The sequence below is a fragment of the Gossypium arboreum genome, chromosome 10 (genome assembly GCF_025698485.1).
Source record: "Gossypium arboreum isolate Shixiya-1 chromosome 10, ASM2569848v2, whole genome shotgun sequence".
Taxonomy (NCBI): domain Eukaryota; kingdom Viridiplantae; phylum Streptophyta; class Magnoliopsida; order Malvales; family Malvaceae; genus Gossypium; species Gossypium arboreum.
In genome coordinates this window covers 131,106,459-131,120,566 of record NC_069079.1, presented here as the reverse complement: position 1 = coordinate 131,120,566, position 14,108 = coordinate 131,106,459, and the positions used below count along the sequence as shown (strand labels likewise).

Genomic DNA, 14,108 nt, shown 5'->3' with positions numbered 1-14,108 from the left:
GACATGACGTGAAGTTTGGGTGAAAGTACTATGTAGCTTCTTATATTAAGGGCAAAATTACATTTTGCTCCTTCTACTTAAAAAATGAGTAAACTGATCATTATATGTTACATTAAAAAATAAATTGGTCTTTGTCTTTGATTTAATGCACAATGACTAATTTTTTCTTTGATTTAATGTACAAGGACTAATTTACTTATTTTGTAATAAAAGGAGTAAAATGTAATTTAACTTTTAGTACAAGTGTCTCTATAAAAATTTTACCTCTATTTAACTTATTTATAACGCTTTGGTTGTCTTTGTTTTCCTCGGATTGTTTGTCTTAACGTGAGTGGGGAAAGGGACTTTCAAACGAGAAAGAGAAAAATGAAAAAAAAAATATTATTGTTGATAATGATTTGGAAAATAATGCAAAACAATGACGATTTGCAATAATAAAAGAAATAAAAATATTCAGCTTAGTTTTGAGTCGAGTTAATTCGAGTTTTAAAATTTTTATTTGATTTATATTAATTTCAAGTTTGAATTTTTTTTAGGGTCGATTAATTTTTTTAGGAGAAATTTGTAAAGTGTTTCACAGACTATTCAACAAGTCAAATTCTATCTCCTAACAAGAGTTTTGTCTCTTGTTAAAACTTGAATACTTAAAGAGACGACACGTTCAAAGAACAGGAACGCCTCGTCAAATACATAAAAGGGGCAAACCATGTGCAATTCACATGGTTTGACTCAAACTTATACCCTATAGCATATAATAAATTAGACTGTTATTACTCGAGCTAAATTCTCAGCAAATTCGGGAGACAAAGCATCATTTGGGACAAATATCTTAGGTGTTGGGGTCCAACCCTCGGCAAGGTTATTTGTATTTGAAGCTCGAATATTTCAAATTAGATCGTACATTACATTTGCGCATGATAATAATCGAATTTGTATGTTCAAAGCTTTTCGACCTTTGCTAACACTATCAAGTCTCATTGACTGTTTATAATCAAACCAAGAGTGACACTAACGGAGCAGATAGTGGCCTTGGAATGCTATATTTTTCTTGGATCCAATGGCAGAATTATTCAAGTCGTGGAAAATGGTTAATGCAAGACTTGACTTTAACTTGCCAATTTATTCACACAAGGACTAATTTGGTAGGGCATTTCTTTCTTCAGTCCTCGAAGGAAACTACTTGGAAATTTCTCAATTTCCACCAAGGACTTCATCTAATTTCATACGAAAAATTTAGAACCAGTGCTAAATAAAAACAATTATTTATGGTTCAAATTTGCATATTATTCAAGCTGTTAATTAAGGTGATGACAATTTCATCCCAAAAAATAAGAACATGTTCAAATTATTCTAAGAAGTAAATCTGTTGGAAGAGCTTTACCTTTAATGCTTTTAGTCCTATAGAAATAAGTTTCAAGTTCAATGTGACTTTGGGAATAATTAAGTTTATGCACACAAAAAGATAATGAAAAATAATGGAAAAAGATTATTCTTGTTGATAATGATTTGGAAAATAATGTAAAAATAATGATGATTTGGAGAAGCAGAAATGAATAGGTTAGTTCTGAATCGAGTCAACGTGGGTTTTAAAATTTTCATTTGATTCAAATTAATTTCAGGTTCAGAGTATTTGAGTTTGGATCTTTTGAGGGTTGGTTGATTTTGTTGAGAAAAATTTGCGAAGTGTTATCTGTCAGGAACCTATGGGTCCCTCAACGTTTTATCTGTCAGGAACCTATGGGTCCCTCAACAAGTCAAGTATTATTTACAGTGTGGATTTTGTCTTTTGATTCTTTTTTTTTCTTTTTGCACTATTCATTTTCATTTTATTGTCCATGTTTGGGGTTCGTGGCTATCCTTTCCAATAATGTCGTCTTCTAGGTTTGAATCTGCGCCTCTCGTTGGAAGTGCAATATGCCTTACCAGTGCATTCAATACTTATTGATTCTCTTGATTATGTTAATGGCTTAAGTGGATTTATTGAGTAATTCTTCCATGAGCTAGAATGCTTGAAGTGATGGCAGGTTCACAAAGTGAGAGTGACTAGTCAAATACATGAACAAGTGAACCATGTGCAATCGTGCATGATCTAACTTAAATCCATGCCTTATATAGCATGTAGGGCATTTATAGGTGAAAAAGCTAACACTCAGGCTAGCTTCTTGACAAAGTCAAGAGACAACGCTGTTGAGGATAAATACATGATGCGTTAAGGCTCCAACCCTCAATAGGGCCATTTGCGTTTGAAACTAGGATCTTTCAAATCAAATCATTATAGGTTAGAATCATTTTGGTTTTTGACTACTTTTGGATTGAGTTAATTCAAAATGCAATTAAATTTTTACTAGCACAATTACAAATAATTTAAGTAAGACCAATCTAAAATAATAGACAGAACTCACACATGACATTTGTGTATGATAACAATTGAACCCCCAAGTGTTAAAAACTTTTCACTACCAAAACATCTGATTTCAGTATTGACTTAATTGAATGGGCTAACAACATTCACTTCATATCATTAAAAACTGAGTCAATGCAAGACTTGACTTAACTTTAACCAGCCAATTTATTCACAGGAGGACTAATTTGGTAGGGCATTTATTTCTTCAGTCCTTGAAGAAACTACTTGGAAATTTCTCAATTTCCACGAATGACCTCGTCTAATTTCTAAAGACCCAAATTTTAGAATTAGTGCTGAATAAAAACAATTATTTGTGGTTCAAATTTGCATATTTGTTTATAACCACCATTACATGTCAATTTCGTCCCAAAAAGACGAGAACACAAGTTCAAATTTTGAAAAGCATATGTGTTAGAAGAGGTTTACCTTTAATTCTTCCTGCCCGATAAAGATTAGTCTTAAGTTTATTGTGTAATTTAGGAGCACGTGAGTTTACACACATAAAAAGATAACACTCTAAAATCAAATCTAGAACATTATCTTTTGGGTTGGTACCCCTTAATAGAGGTCGGTTTTCTCCTTCATATGTTTTTGTATGAGACTAAGGTTTTCAACTTTCCGTGTTTTGTATAGTTGAGTTTGTGGCTTTATTTTTAGTAGATCCGTTTATGGGTTGGGTTACTCATTCAAGCTTGAAGGCTTGCTTGAAATTAATATGGACGGATCTAAAATGAGCTTAGGCTAACTATTTAAAATAAGGACGAGCTCGAGCAAGTATAAAGTATATTAATATCATGATTAAGCTCGACTTGGCCAAACTCACGAACACCTTTAATTTATTGGGATGAATCACAAAATTACTAATGAACTTCGATTTAATGTATAACTTGATATATAAAACTTTGATTTGGTATAATTACAGACATGAAACATTGGTTTTGAGTCAATTATTGTACATATTTGAAAAAATAAGTACATCAATTCAAAATTCAAACTGAAATCGAAACAAATATCACTTATATAAATCAATTATTTTTAAAATATAATAATTTAAAATTATTTTCATTTATTTAAATATAAAATATTTTTCCCTTATATAAATAAAAATAAAAAAATTCTGTTTAATTTAAATAATTATGATTTTTAAATTTTACTAATCACAAACATAATATATTTATAATCAAATCAAATTAAACAAAACCTAACTAAAAATAAATTAAATTACATAATTTTGTAAGTTTCAAATACACCTATCCCCATTAGTTTGGTCCGAATTGGATTGAGTTTGGATAAAAAATTTATATCTGAATTTAAATTAATTTAAAATATGTAAATATTAATATAAAATTATATATTATATGCTTTTAAATATTAATATGGGTTTTTAAGTAGCTCAGGTTAGGCTAAGCTTGGCTTAATTTTTTTTTTTTTTTGAAATTAGCCATCAACTTCACTAGTCAGGGGTGAAAGCCGGTTGAAGTGGAGGGTTTAAGTAAAAATATAAGCTTGAAAAATGAGTTTGAATAAAAAATAATGCCTGATTTCTAAATAGATCGGGCCTTGGGTAAAAAAATTTTCCCTGGCCTTAGGAGGGTTTTTTTACTATTTTGCCACTGCTTTTTCATTATTTTGCTATCACTTTGCTATTATATTACTATTATTTTATTAATAATTTTGCTACTATTTTAGAGGTATTTGCTTGCTAAGTTACACTTATTTAGTGTTATTTAAGTATATAAATTTTTTAATTTGTTTTCCATTAGTTGAGAAACATTTATTTTAATGTTTTTAATGTGTTTTATTTATTATATTTTTTAAAATTTATTTTTGTATAAAAAATATAAAAAAAACTATCTGAAATGGCCGAGTCCACTCGGGTTTTAACTTTTCTATCCGAGCCAGCCTTGGACAAAATTTTAGGCTTAGTTTTTAGGCTGAGCCAGACTCAAATCTAGAAAATAGGCCTAAAATTTTTACTTAATCAAACCCGAATCCGACCCAACCCATAGACGACTCTATCCTGACATGGCTCAACATAGTTTCAAACATTAAGTATTAACCCCCTCTTAAAGCTGGGCTAGTAACTGGTAAGTGATAATTGATAATCTTAGGCACTTTGGGCCAGCGGCCACATCGCTATTATTAAAATTAAGGGTAAATTACATCTAATGTCATTAAATTAAAATATTAGTAAGTTTATATTTTACTTATTCAATTATAAAAGTTAGAAAATTAATAATAATAAATTTTCATTTAAGTCACTGATTTATTAAAATCACTATTGTTTGGTATTCTTTATTTACACTACAATTTAAGTTAGAAAGCTTTCTTCATTTTCTTTTACAATTTAGTTTTTTCATAAAATAGTTTAAACGTCACAAATTTACGAATCAAAATTTAAATAATTTTCTTTTCTGATTTTGACATTGACCATTAGAACTACTTGGACCTAAGGTATGTTGTTTTACTCGTCGATGTGTATTGATCCATCGTACTAATCATCGAATAGTTATTTGGAACTCGCTAGTTGAACATTTTAAAAAAAATATTAACAACCTAATGACTTAAATAAAAATATTCGAATAATTTAGTAACTATTTTTGTAACTTTTTTAAGCTTAACTAATATTTTAATGAATTTAAGTTGGGCACTATTAAAAATAAAGGGGTCAAATTATAATTAATCAAAAACATGAGTTGAAATTGAGCAATTAACTCAAAGTTCAAAAATTTCCTCTTAATTTCAGCAATGAAAGCTTGTTTCCCTTCCCTGCTTGTCGTCTTCGGTCCAGCTTTGTATTTTATTTCCCTCTTCACTGTTCTTTTTTTTTAGCTGAAAACCAAAACAACATCATAGGAAATTCAGGAACCAAAGAAATAAAATAATTTAGATTTTTTTTTTTTGGAGTGAATAAATTGATAATGGGAAATGAATCTCGGAGATTGCTTCTTCTATTGATTTTTCTCTTGACGGTTCAACTCCGAGTTATCTCAGTCATTGGGATCTGTGAACACAGCTTCAATGACGGCAACAAGTTATACAACTTTAGCTTGGCTTCTCCTTTGCCTAAATTCCCTCATGGCATTCTCAGCGAAGACGGGTAACTCACTAATTCCCTCTTTCTCTTAGGTTTTAGCTTTTCCCTTTTATTGCCTGATCTGAATGTCTCCCATTTCTATTAAAATTACTTTGTTTTAATTGAATTTTAGTGTAAAATGCTCTGTTATATATACATACATTTATATTGTTCGTTTTTAGTGTACGAGGTTGTTGAAAATTTTGGTAATTTCCCCTTTTATGCGTATATTATACTAATTTAGAATATTTTGAATTTAATTGTTTGGTGCAATTTGGTATAATTAACTTCATCAAAGAGTGAAATTTCTATGGTTTTTAAACAAGTTTGATTTTGTATTTGTTATGAGATTAAAAAGAAACTTTGGTGCTGGCTACTGTTGCATCCAATCATTGTTGATAAGGATAATTGTTTGAAGACGAAGTGATAAAGGAATTGGTTTGAATTGAAGAGAGTTCCTCTTGGTTTAGTAGAACTTTAGACCTGTTTGAATAATGAAATTGGGTTAAATTGCAGATTATCTTAGTTTGATTGGAAGCTATCATATCTTGATTGGGTCAGCTTCCATTTTTATTGAAATATGTTTTATTTCGTGTAACTATGTGTTAGGTTTTATAAAGTGGCGGGGAATGAGACTGTGCTTTGGTTTCAGGTTGGCTCCATCAGGTTACACTTTATTACTTTTGTTTAAGTAGCACTGTTTTTCTCCTTTTGAGTATGAACTTCTTATGTGGAATCTGATGTGGTTAATTAAACAACTGAAGTATGCTTTTAAATTCTTGTTGGTTGTTTAAACTCGAGAACATTTGTGCGTTTTAATTAGAGTACTTGTAACTATTGAGCAGAGGCAATAAGTTGTTACTGATATTTGTTCGAGGGTCTTTTACAAGCTGAGTATAGGATGTTTTACCTTATAAATTTAACTTATTCTCTTATTGGCTTTCTTTTCATTGACTTAATGGAGCAGCTTTGTGGTGGAATGCTTTTTAACCATGATCCACCTAGATGTGCTCAGTGCTCGGTAATTACTTCATTAATTTTATCAGAGTTTTATTGTTTACATTCTGATCGTGGAAGGATTCAGAATAACGATGGTGGTAATTATTTATTTGATTGTCTTATGACATTTTAGGAATGTGGAGGTCCATCACGGTGTGGAACGGAATGTAGTGCGTTAGCGGCTAGAAATGCTGGAGGTAAACATTTTTTGCTGATTTTCTTGCATTTAGTTAGCAGATTCTTTGTTACTAGTGGCCCATCACTCTCTGTTTAGGCATTGTCACTTAATATTATCTTTTCTAAACCGTAACCTATCAGAGTCTAATAAAAAACGGTGCTAAAAATGTGTGATTTTGTTTCTCTTTGGAGTGGATTGCTGCTTAACATTTGGATTACTTGAAATTTACAATATTCTTTTATATATGCGTTATTGACAACATGGTAGAAACTTCATATTCATGTAGGATACCAAAGATTTTCCTGCCTTGCTAACAAATTCAGTATGTTAAATTGTCTAATTCTAATTGAATCTCTGTGGTTCATGTAGGTTATCAAGTATGTTCTACTCTTGGACATGCTTCAAGTACAAATGTTAGCATCCTTGGTAAGTCAAAGATAGCTTTTAGGTAAAAGTATCATGGGGGCCCCTATACTAGAAGTTGGATTGCATTTTGGCCCCTCTACTTACAAATTGGGCAAATCAGTTTCCATACATTAGATTAAAGAACAAACTGGTCCTTCTGATGAAAATTTCATCTATTTTTACTATTAAAAACTGGTTTATGTGCATCAGCATGAGTTATACATGACATGCCATGTGTATCTGGTTATTCTATCAGCCACACCAGTTTCTAACAGTACAAAAGGATGCGATTTTTAACAGAAAGGACCAATTTGCTCTTTGATCTCATGTTCAGAGATGAATTTGCTCCTTTTTTGAGTTAAGGGGGCAAAATGCAATCTGGCTCTTAGTGCAGAGGCCTCTATGGTACTTTTACCATACCTTTTATTTTGTAGGTGTCTTTCAATTGTGTCCAGGCCTTAGTAAATAAAATTAACACTCTAACTTAGCCTCAAAATGGAAATTCTTTCACTTTCCATAGTGCTGTGCTATTAGGAGGCAGTCGATTTCATGCTTATTTGTATGAATGCAGTTTGGTAATACTGACTTCTCTATCACCTTTTACATGACAGACAAGCAGAACCCTTTCAAAGGTGTCATCGTTAGAATGTCAAGCAGTGGAAAAGATCCCAGTTGTTCACTCTCGGTCTCAATCATTTGTGATTCAAATGGAGCTCAAGTAAGATCGTTTACCACAATGTTTATGCTGAATTTGATCAAATAGAAATTCTCTAGAGTTGCAAATACCTGTATTATGACATATATCTATACCTCATTCTGTTTTTAACAGGGGCCAGATTCAGTGGAGAAACTGGGGACTTGTGATTATGTAAGTTTCTAGCAAACTTAGTTTCTGATATACTTGATGATATTTTTAACCAAACATCATGTATGTGGTGAGTATGTATATGCTTGAATATAGATGCACATGCATTACATCGTGTCCAAGAAGTGCAGTTTTGTGATATATTATTCTATAACCAGTCATTTTAAATTCTTTTGCAAATGTTACTTTATAAAATAATTTGGCTATTGGTAAAAGTATTATGGAGGCCCTTGTACTAGGAGTCAGATTGCATTTTGGTCACTCTACTCAAAAAATGGGCAAATCAGTTCCTGTACATTAGATCAAAGAGCAAACTGGTCATTTTGTTAAAAATTTTGTCCATTTTTACTATTAAAAATTGGTCTTTGTATATAAGCATGAGGTATACGTGACACGCCACTTGTCACTATCTGGTTATTCTATCAGTAATGTTGGTTTTTAACAGTACAAAAAAATGATAATTAACAAAAAGGATCAATTTGTTTTTTGATATACTGTACAGGGATCAATTTGCCCTTTTTTTGAGTAGAGGTAGAGGGGTCAAAATGCAATCTGACTCCTAGTACAAGGGCCTCCATAGTACTTTGACCCTGGTTGTCCCCTATTTCATTTGACCACTACTCTAGAAATAATGGGGAAGGGAAGAAAGGACGAGTGAGTGTCGTCCAATGCATTTTCAGAAATATGAGCAGAGGGTTCTAGGCTTCTAGCTTTATGTTAGGGCTGAGGATTATAGCTTTTACCATAAATGGTGGTTTTCATCCATCCAACCGATTGACTGTCTCAATGTTGTGGTTTTGAATTCAGATTGGAACACTTAGGTTCTCTTTTTCCTAGTTATGGTAAGGTTATTCGTGTTTAAGCTTAAGTTGCCTACGAATAATTGAGGTTTAGTCTACAAAAAGGTGTCTCTTATCAACCTGTCTGGCCAAAGAAAATTTTTTGTAGTATGGCAAAGATAGAATAAAGGAATATAGTTTCCATTTGAGAAAGATGAGGATGCTTACTTTTTCTCGAGTTCGGGAATACTTAGTTATCAGAGTACAAATCTCTATGTCTGAAAGACTTTCAATAGAGAGCGCGATATCTATTATATTGATAACTTTTCTGTTTCCTCGCATTTGACAAATGGTTTATTTGTCATCTCTGGTGTTTCAAGTTTGTTTCCTTACTTTTGATAGGCTACAACGCTGCGGCATCCTTCTGGTTGTGCAACAGTCATATCCATTGGTGGGAAAGGGTTTGGCTGGTTTGGCACCTTGCTAATCATGTAAGGTTTTTACTACTTCAATAATAATAAGGTATAATGATAAATTTAGCTCTACATCTTTTGTCAAATTGGCTCTTATTTTTTTTGAGCTAAATTTGGTCATTAACATATATGCAGATTGCCATGCGAGTTGTGTTTAAAATTTTAATGTTTTAGTCCGAATTCCCATTAAAAAAACGACAATTCAACTTTTTTTGAAAGGTTGATAGTCAAATTCACTTTTTTTTAAAAGTCTATGGCCAAATTTAGCTCAAAGAAAGAATAAGAGCCAAATTGACAAAAGATGTAAACACTGAGGGCTAAACTTATCATTATGCCTAATAATAATCTACAACAGTTTTAGCTCTAAAAGAGTCTCTTGGTTGACTTCTCTCTCTCTCTCTCACTCTCTCTCTTTTTGTAGTATCATATGCCTCTTTGGAGCCTATCTGCTTGCTGGTACAGTTTATCGATATTTTTTCCTTGGAGTTTACGGTATAGAAGTAAGTTTTTAGTGCTTTCTCTTAAAATTCTCTGTTTGTTCTATGCAAAAGTCGGTACTTGGTACTTTGTCTTGCCTCGATCGACTCACCATTTTCCTAACTTCTGTTATATCCTTGCTCTACTTTCTTCAGGCAGTTCCAAACTTGGATTTGTGGGCTAGCTTACCACATAGAACTCAGGTACCTCTCATTATTCGCTATTTTCAACCGCACAAGCAATAAAAACGAGCCAAGCCAAAACCCACTAGTCTTACAATAGTACATGTTATCATTCTTGCAGATATTTTTCTCCTCTTTGGTACGACAGTTTAGTGGACCTTCAACCAGTCACAGAAACTCCTATTCGCCAGTCAATTCTTGAGCACTTGCAATTTTGGTTCCGCGTTCATAGGATGTAAACCAGCTTTGAGATCGCTTGGTCATGAACCCTTTGTTCCCAGTAAGTTCCAAACTGCTAATATGATTGCACAGGGAATCGGTTTTCCGATGATACGCCTCTTGTTAATTGAAGTTGATGATTTTTTCCAGTGTTGAAAGAGTAGTTTACTCGGAGAACAACTAATTAATAGTAGAATCTTCATTCCCTTTGTTCTTACTAGGGATAGTTATACATTTAAATTGATAAGAGTGTACAATGTTAAATTTGCTTGAATTGTTAAAACCTAATTCAATGACTGTTGCATTGAGAAAATTGTTATTTTTTTCGTGTTTTAAGTAATTCCTTGTTTCGGTTATTCACGAATTTACAGGTTACATTTTGTTACATAATTTTTTTTTACTCCTATCGTGAGTTTGCCATAATCTAGGAATTTTAATTTTTGGCTTAAATGCAAAATTGGATATTATAATTTTGATATTGAGTAAATTGGCCTCTCTAAAAAAAATTGAAGCAATTTAATCCTTGTCAATTTCGAATGTGAGCAATTAAGGACAACTAATCATAGCATCAATGTTTTATTATTATTATTATTATTATCAATTTTACATAAATTTGATTGGTATAATAATAAATTTAACTTTCATAATTTACATATTGTATCAGTTTGGTAATGATTTAACAAATTTGGCTTACAATATTTTTATAAATGTGTAAATGCTAAAGTTAAATATATTGAATTTTTAAAATCAAGATCAAATTAACAAAATATGTAAACATTGAGGATTAAATTTATTATTATATCAAACTTATGTACCATTGATGAAAGACATTAATGCTCTAATTAATTGTCATTAATTACTCGCTTTTAAAATTTACTGAGGATTAAATTGATCCAATTTTTTAAGAGATTAATTTTCTCATTTTCAAAACTGAGAGAAAATATATTTTAAAGTCAAGTGTTTAAATTTTTTTTTCTTTTCTATCAAAATGATACTTAAACTATTATTTTAGTCTCGTCTTACCCTAAACATGACCTCGGCCAGTCCAATAAAAATAGGATATGTGGTCCCAAAAATGTTACTAAAGAAGATTAAATACCTAACTGGAAAAACGAAAATTATACAGTTAAGCAGAAAACGAATTGCAATCAAATACATCTATTTAATGGAAAAGGATTAACCTCTAAAGTTGTGAAGTCTCTTTCTCCATTATCATGTATCCATTAGAGCGAGCTTAGTATCTAAATTTTTGTGTTCTGTAGGCCCATTAAAGGTGTAGACATTGGTCACAGATTTTAAAGTTGTTTCATACTCAAGATGAGAATCGAATTCTTGACTATTAATTAAGGTAAGAGAGACCTTTACTATTTCACTTAACCTCTATAACTACTACTTTGGTAAATTTTAAAATCTCAATTTGTGTAACACGAGCTACTTTAAAATGCCTCTCTCCCCATATAAGATAATTGAATGCATTTTATGCTAATTTCATAATAAAAGTAAGCAAAGATTGAGAATACCCTTACATTCTTTGCATGACCAGCTTTTATCTCCACTTTCTGCAACCTGCCAAAATAAATTTTTCTTAAAAAGGGTTAACATATATATAGAGGTGGTAATTTATAGGTACTTACTATTTAAAATATTTTTGGACTTAATTGATAAGTCCATTAGGTACTTTTCTAGACATCTGATTGACACTGTTAAAATATACTGACGTGACGTTAATAATCAATAGCATTGTGACATATAGTAGTCTCACATTTTGACAAGGGGCAAAAATAAAAAATTATAAATTCTGATTTTTTGTTTTTTTAGTACGTATCAAAATGTGAGACTATCACATGTCAATATACTATTGGTCATTAGTGCCATGTCAACGTATTTTAATAGTATTAGCCAGGTACCTAAAGAAAGTACCAAGTTAGCTTATAGTTTTCAAGTTTAAGTACCAAATAAATAAATAATTTAGGTACCAAATAGGTACAAATTACCAAATTCAAATATAAATTATTTTGAATTTGGAATCATTTAATAAATAATAATTAGATTTGTCAGTTTTGGGTTAAACTCGACAGGTCATTTTAAATAATTTGAGCTCGAATTCGGTTTAATCTAATTTGATTATAAAGAGTTAAAAATTTGATTCTGAATTGACTCAAATGTAAATTAACTCAAATATGAAACTAAATTGAATCTTAAATGAATCAAACAAGAAATTTGAAGTGATTTGAACCTAAAGTTAATATAATTCAAAATGATTTGACCAACAACTTAAACTTCAAATTTGAATGACCCAAATTCAAAAAAAGTCAAGATTTAAAAGGATTCGAACTTAAAATTGACTCAAACCGAAACGACTTAGAAATTTAATAATTTGAATTAACTACATCTAGAGTGACTTGATCTCCCCAATTGATAGTATGAGAATTCATAACTTTTTGTACAATTAAGATTTTAAAAAAATCCACTTATTGTCTCTCTCTCTCTCTCTATATATATATATTTGGGGTATGGTCAATGTATCTTTCATGTTCATTTTATGGTCTATGAAGATTAAGATTAATCTTTCTGAGGTTCTTTGTGGCCTCTCTCAACAATATTATTTCCAAAGTTTGAACCCAAAATTTTCATTGAGAGTATAATGTGTTTTACCATTGTTTAACTGTTGAAATTTTTACATTAAAATAAATAGTTCAAAAAAATTTAATTTACCCCAAACGTGACTAACATAATCTGCAAGAACATGAAATACAACAATTAAATTATTAAAATATTAATCGTACAAAAAAATATAAAAATCTTCAATTTTATAAAGTGTTTTTCTCCATATGAATATGGAATATGGAATATGTTGTAGTTGATACATCCCAATTGGGTTGCTGATCATATCAATTGGATGACACCTTAAACACCTATTTTCTTGTTGAGGATTAGAGTAAGAAAAAGAAAAACATTTAAAACCAACAAAGTAGAAGTTGAAATGTTACCAAATCTTCACCTAAATCCCTTAATTAATTAAAGCAACCCTAATTTAATACATCTTCAATGATGAAACTACTTTTAAGGATAAATATCAAAATTATATATGAACTTTGATTCAATATATAATATCATATATCAATTTTAATTTTGTGCAATTTTATACATAAAATTTTAATCGATTCAATTTCCACAAACAATTATATTAATCCAATATGAAATTAAATGTATGTATTCGTTTATCATTTTTATATACATATGAACCATAATTCAAGTTTTATGTATATAATTGCACAAATTCAAAATTTATATATCAAATTACATATTAAACTAAAATTCATTTATGATTTTACTATTTATCCCACTTTTTACCCTTCAAGTCATTGTAATAATGGGTGCATCCATGTTGAAAGAATACTGATTAGGCTTAAAACAAAGATAAATATTATTGACTTTCCTTGCACTAATAGTTAGTGTTGAAAGAATATCAAATACATATTGGATTAAAAATCAATGAATTATTAAATTAGATGAATATCAAAAATTGATTTTTTCAACTCGTACGAAAATTGATCATATTTGTTTTTTTTTTGACACAATGCCTAGAACTACTCATAGTTTCTCTCTAACCTATAAATAGAGGGGATGATAAGCTTTAGCACACTCGAACCTACGTCTTCCTATATTGACAACAATACTTATGTCAATTGAATTAAAACTCAATCGATCAAAAATTCTTATTCTACAAAATCTATAATCAAAAATTGAGTTGAGTTGAAGCAAAGGCAAATTGTCTTTACAACAGAAATTGGATCACTTTTTCCTGTTAGCAAATTGATCCCCAACCTAATCACCATTTAATTAATGTTAATCCAAAAATTATTCACCTAAATTAAATTGTTACAAAACAATAAAGTAAAGAAAACCCCCAAAATCCCAACCTCACATGTCAGAAAGTGGCGAACAAACAGAAAGATATGACCTGGTGATCATATGCAACCAATCATTTTGTTTTATTTTATTTTACAAAAGGGTTAAATTCTGATTTCAGTCCCTCAACTGTGCTCAA

At 30.5% G+C, this 14,108-nt stretch overlaps 1 protein-coding gene across 1 annotated transcript; it reads left to right on the top strand.

Moving 5' to 3' along the window:
• Positions 1–5,133: 5,133 nt before the first annotated feature.
• Positions 5,134–10,397, top strand: LOC108461969 (uncharacterized). Its single transcript, XM_017761967.2, has 11 exons — positions 5,134–5,504; positions 6,090–6,132; positions 6,448–6,501; positions 6,613–6,676; positions 7,027–7,083; positions 7,674–7,780; positions 7,892–7,930; positions 9,109–9,197; positions 9,601–9,679; positions 9,812–9,859; positions 9,960–10,397. The coding sequence occupies exons 1-11, from the start codon at positions 5,326–5,328 to the stop codon at positions 10,038–10,040; spliced, it is 840 nt and encodes a 279-aa protein (XP_017617456.1). The 5' UTR covers positions 5,134–5,325; the 3' UTR covers positions 10,041–10,397.
• Positions 10,398–14,108: the final 3,711 nt, after the last annotated feature.

Coding starts and splice junctions, on each gene's coding strand:
- LOC108461969 (XM_017761967.2), top strand. CDS start 5,326: ATGGGAAATGAATCTCGGAGATTGCTTCTTCTATTGATTTTTCTCTTG. Junction 6,133..6,447: donor AGACTGTGCTTTGGTTTCAG/GTTGGCTCCATC, acceptor TTAATGGAGCAG/CTTTGTGGTGGAATGCTTTT. Junction 9,198..9,600: donor TTTGGCACCTTGCTAATCAT/GTAAGGTTTTTA, acceptor CTCTTTTTGTAG/TATCATATGCCTCTTTGGAG.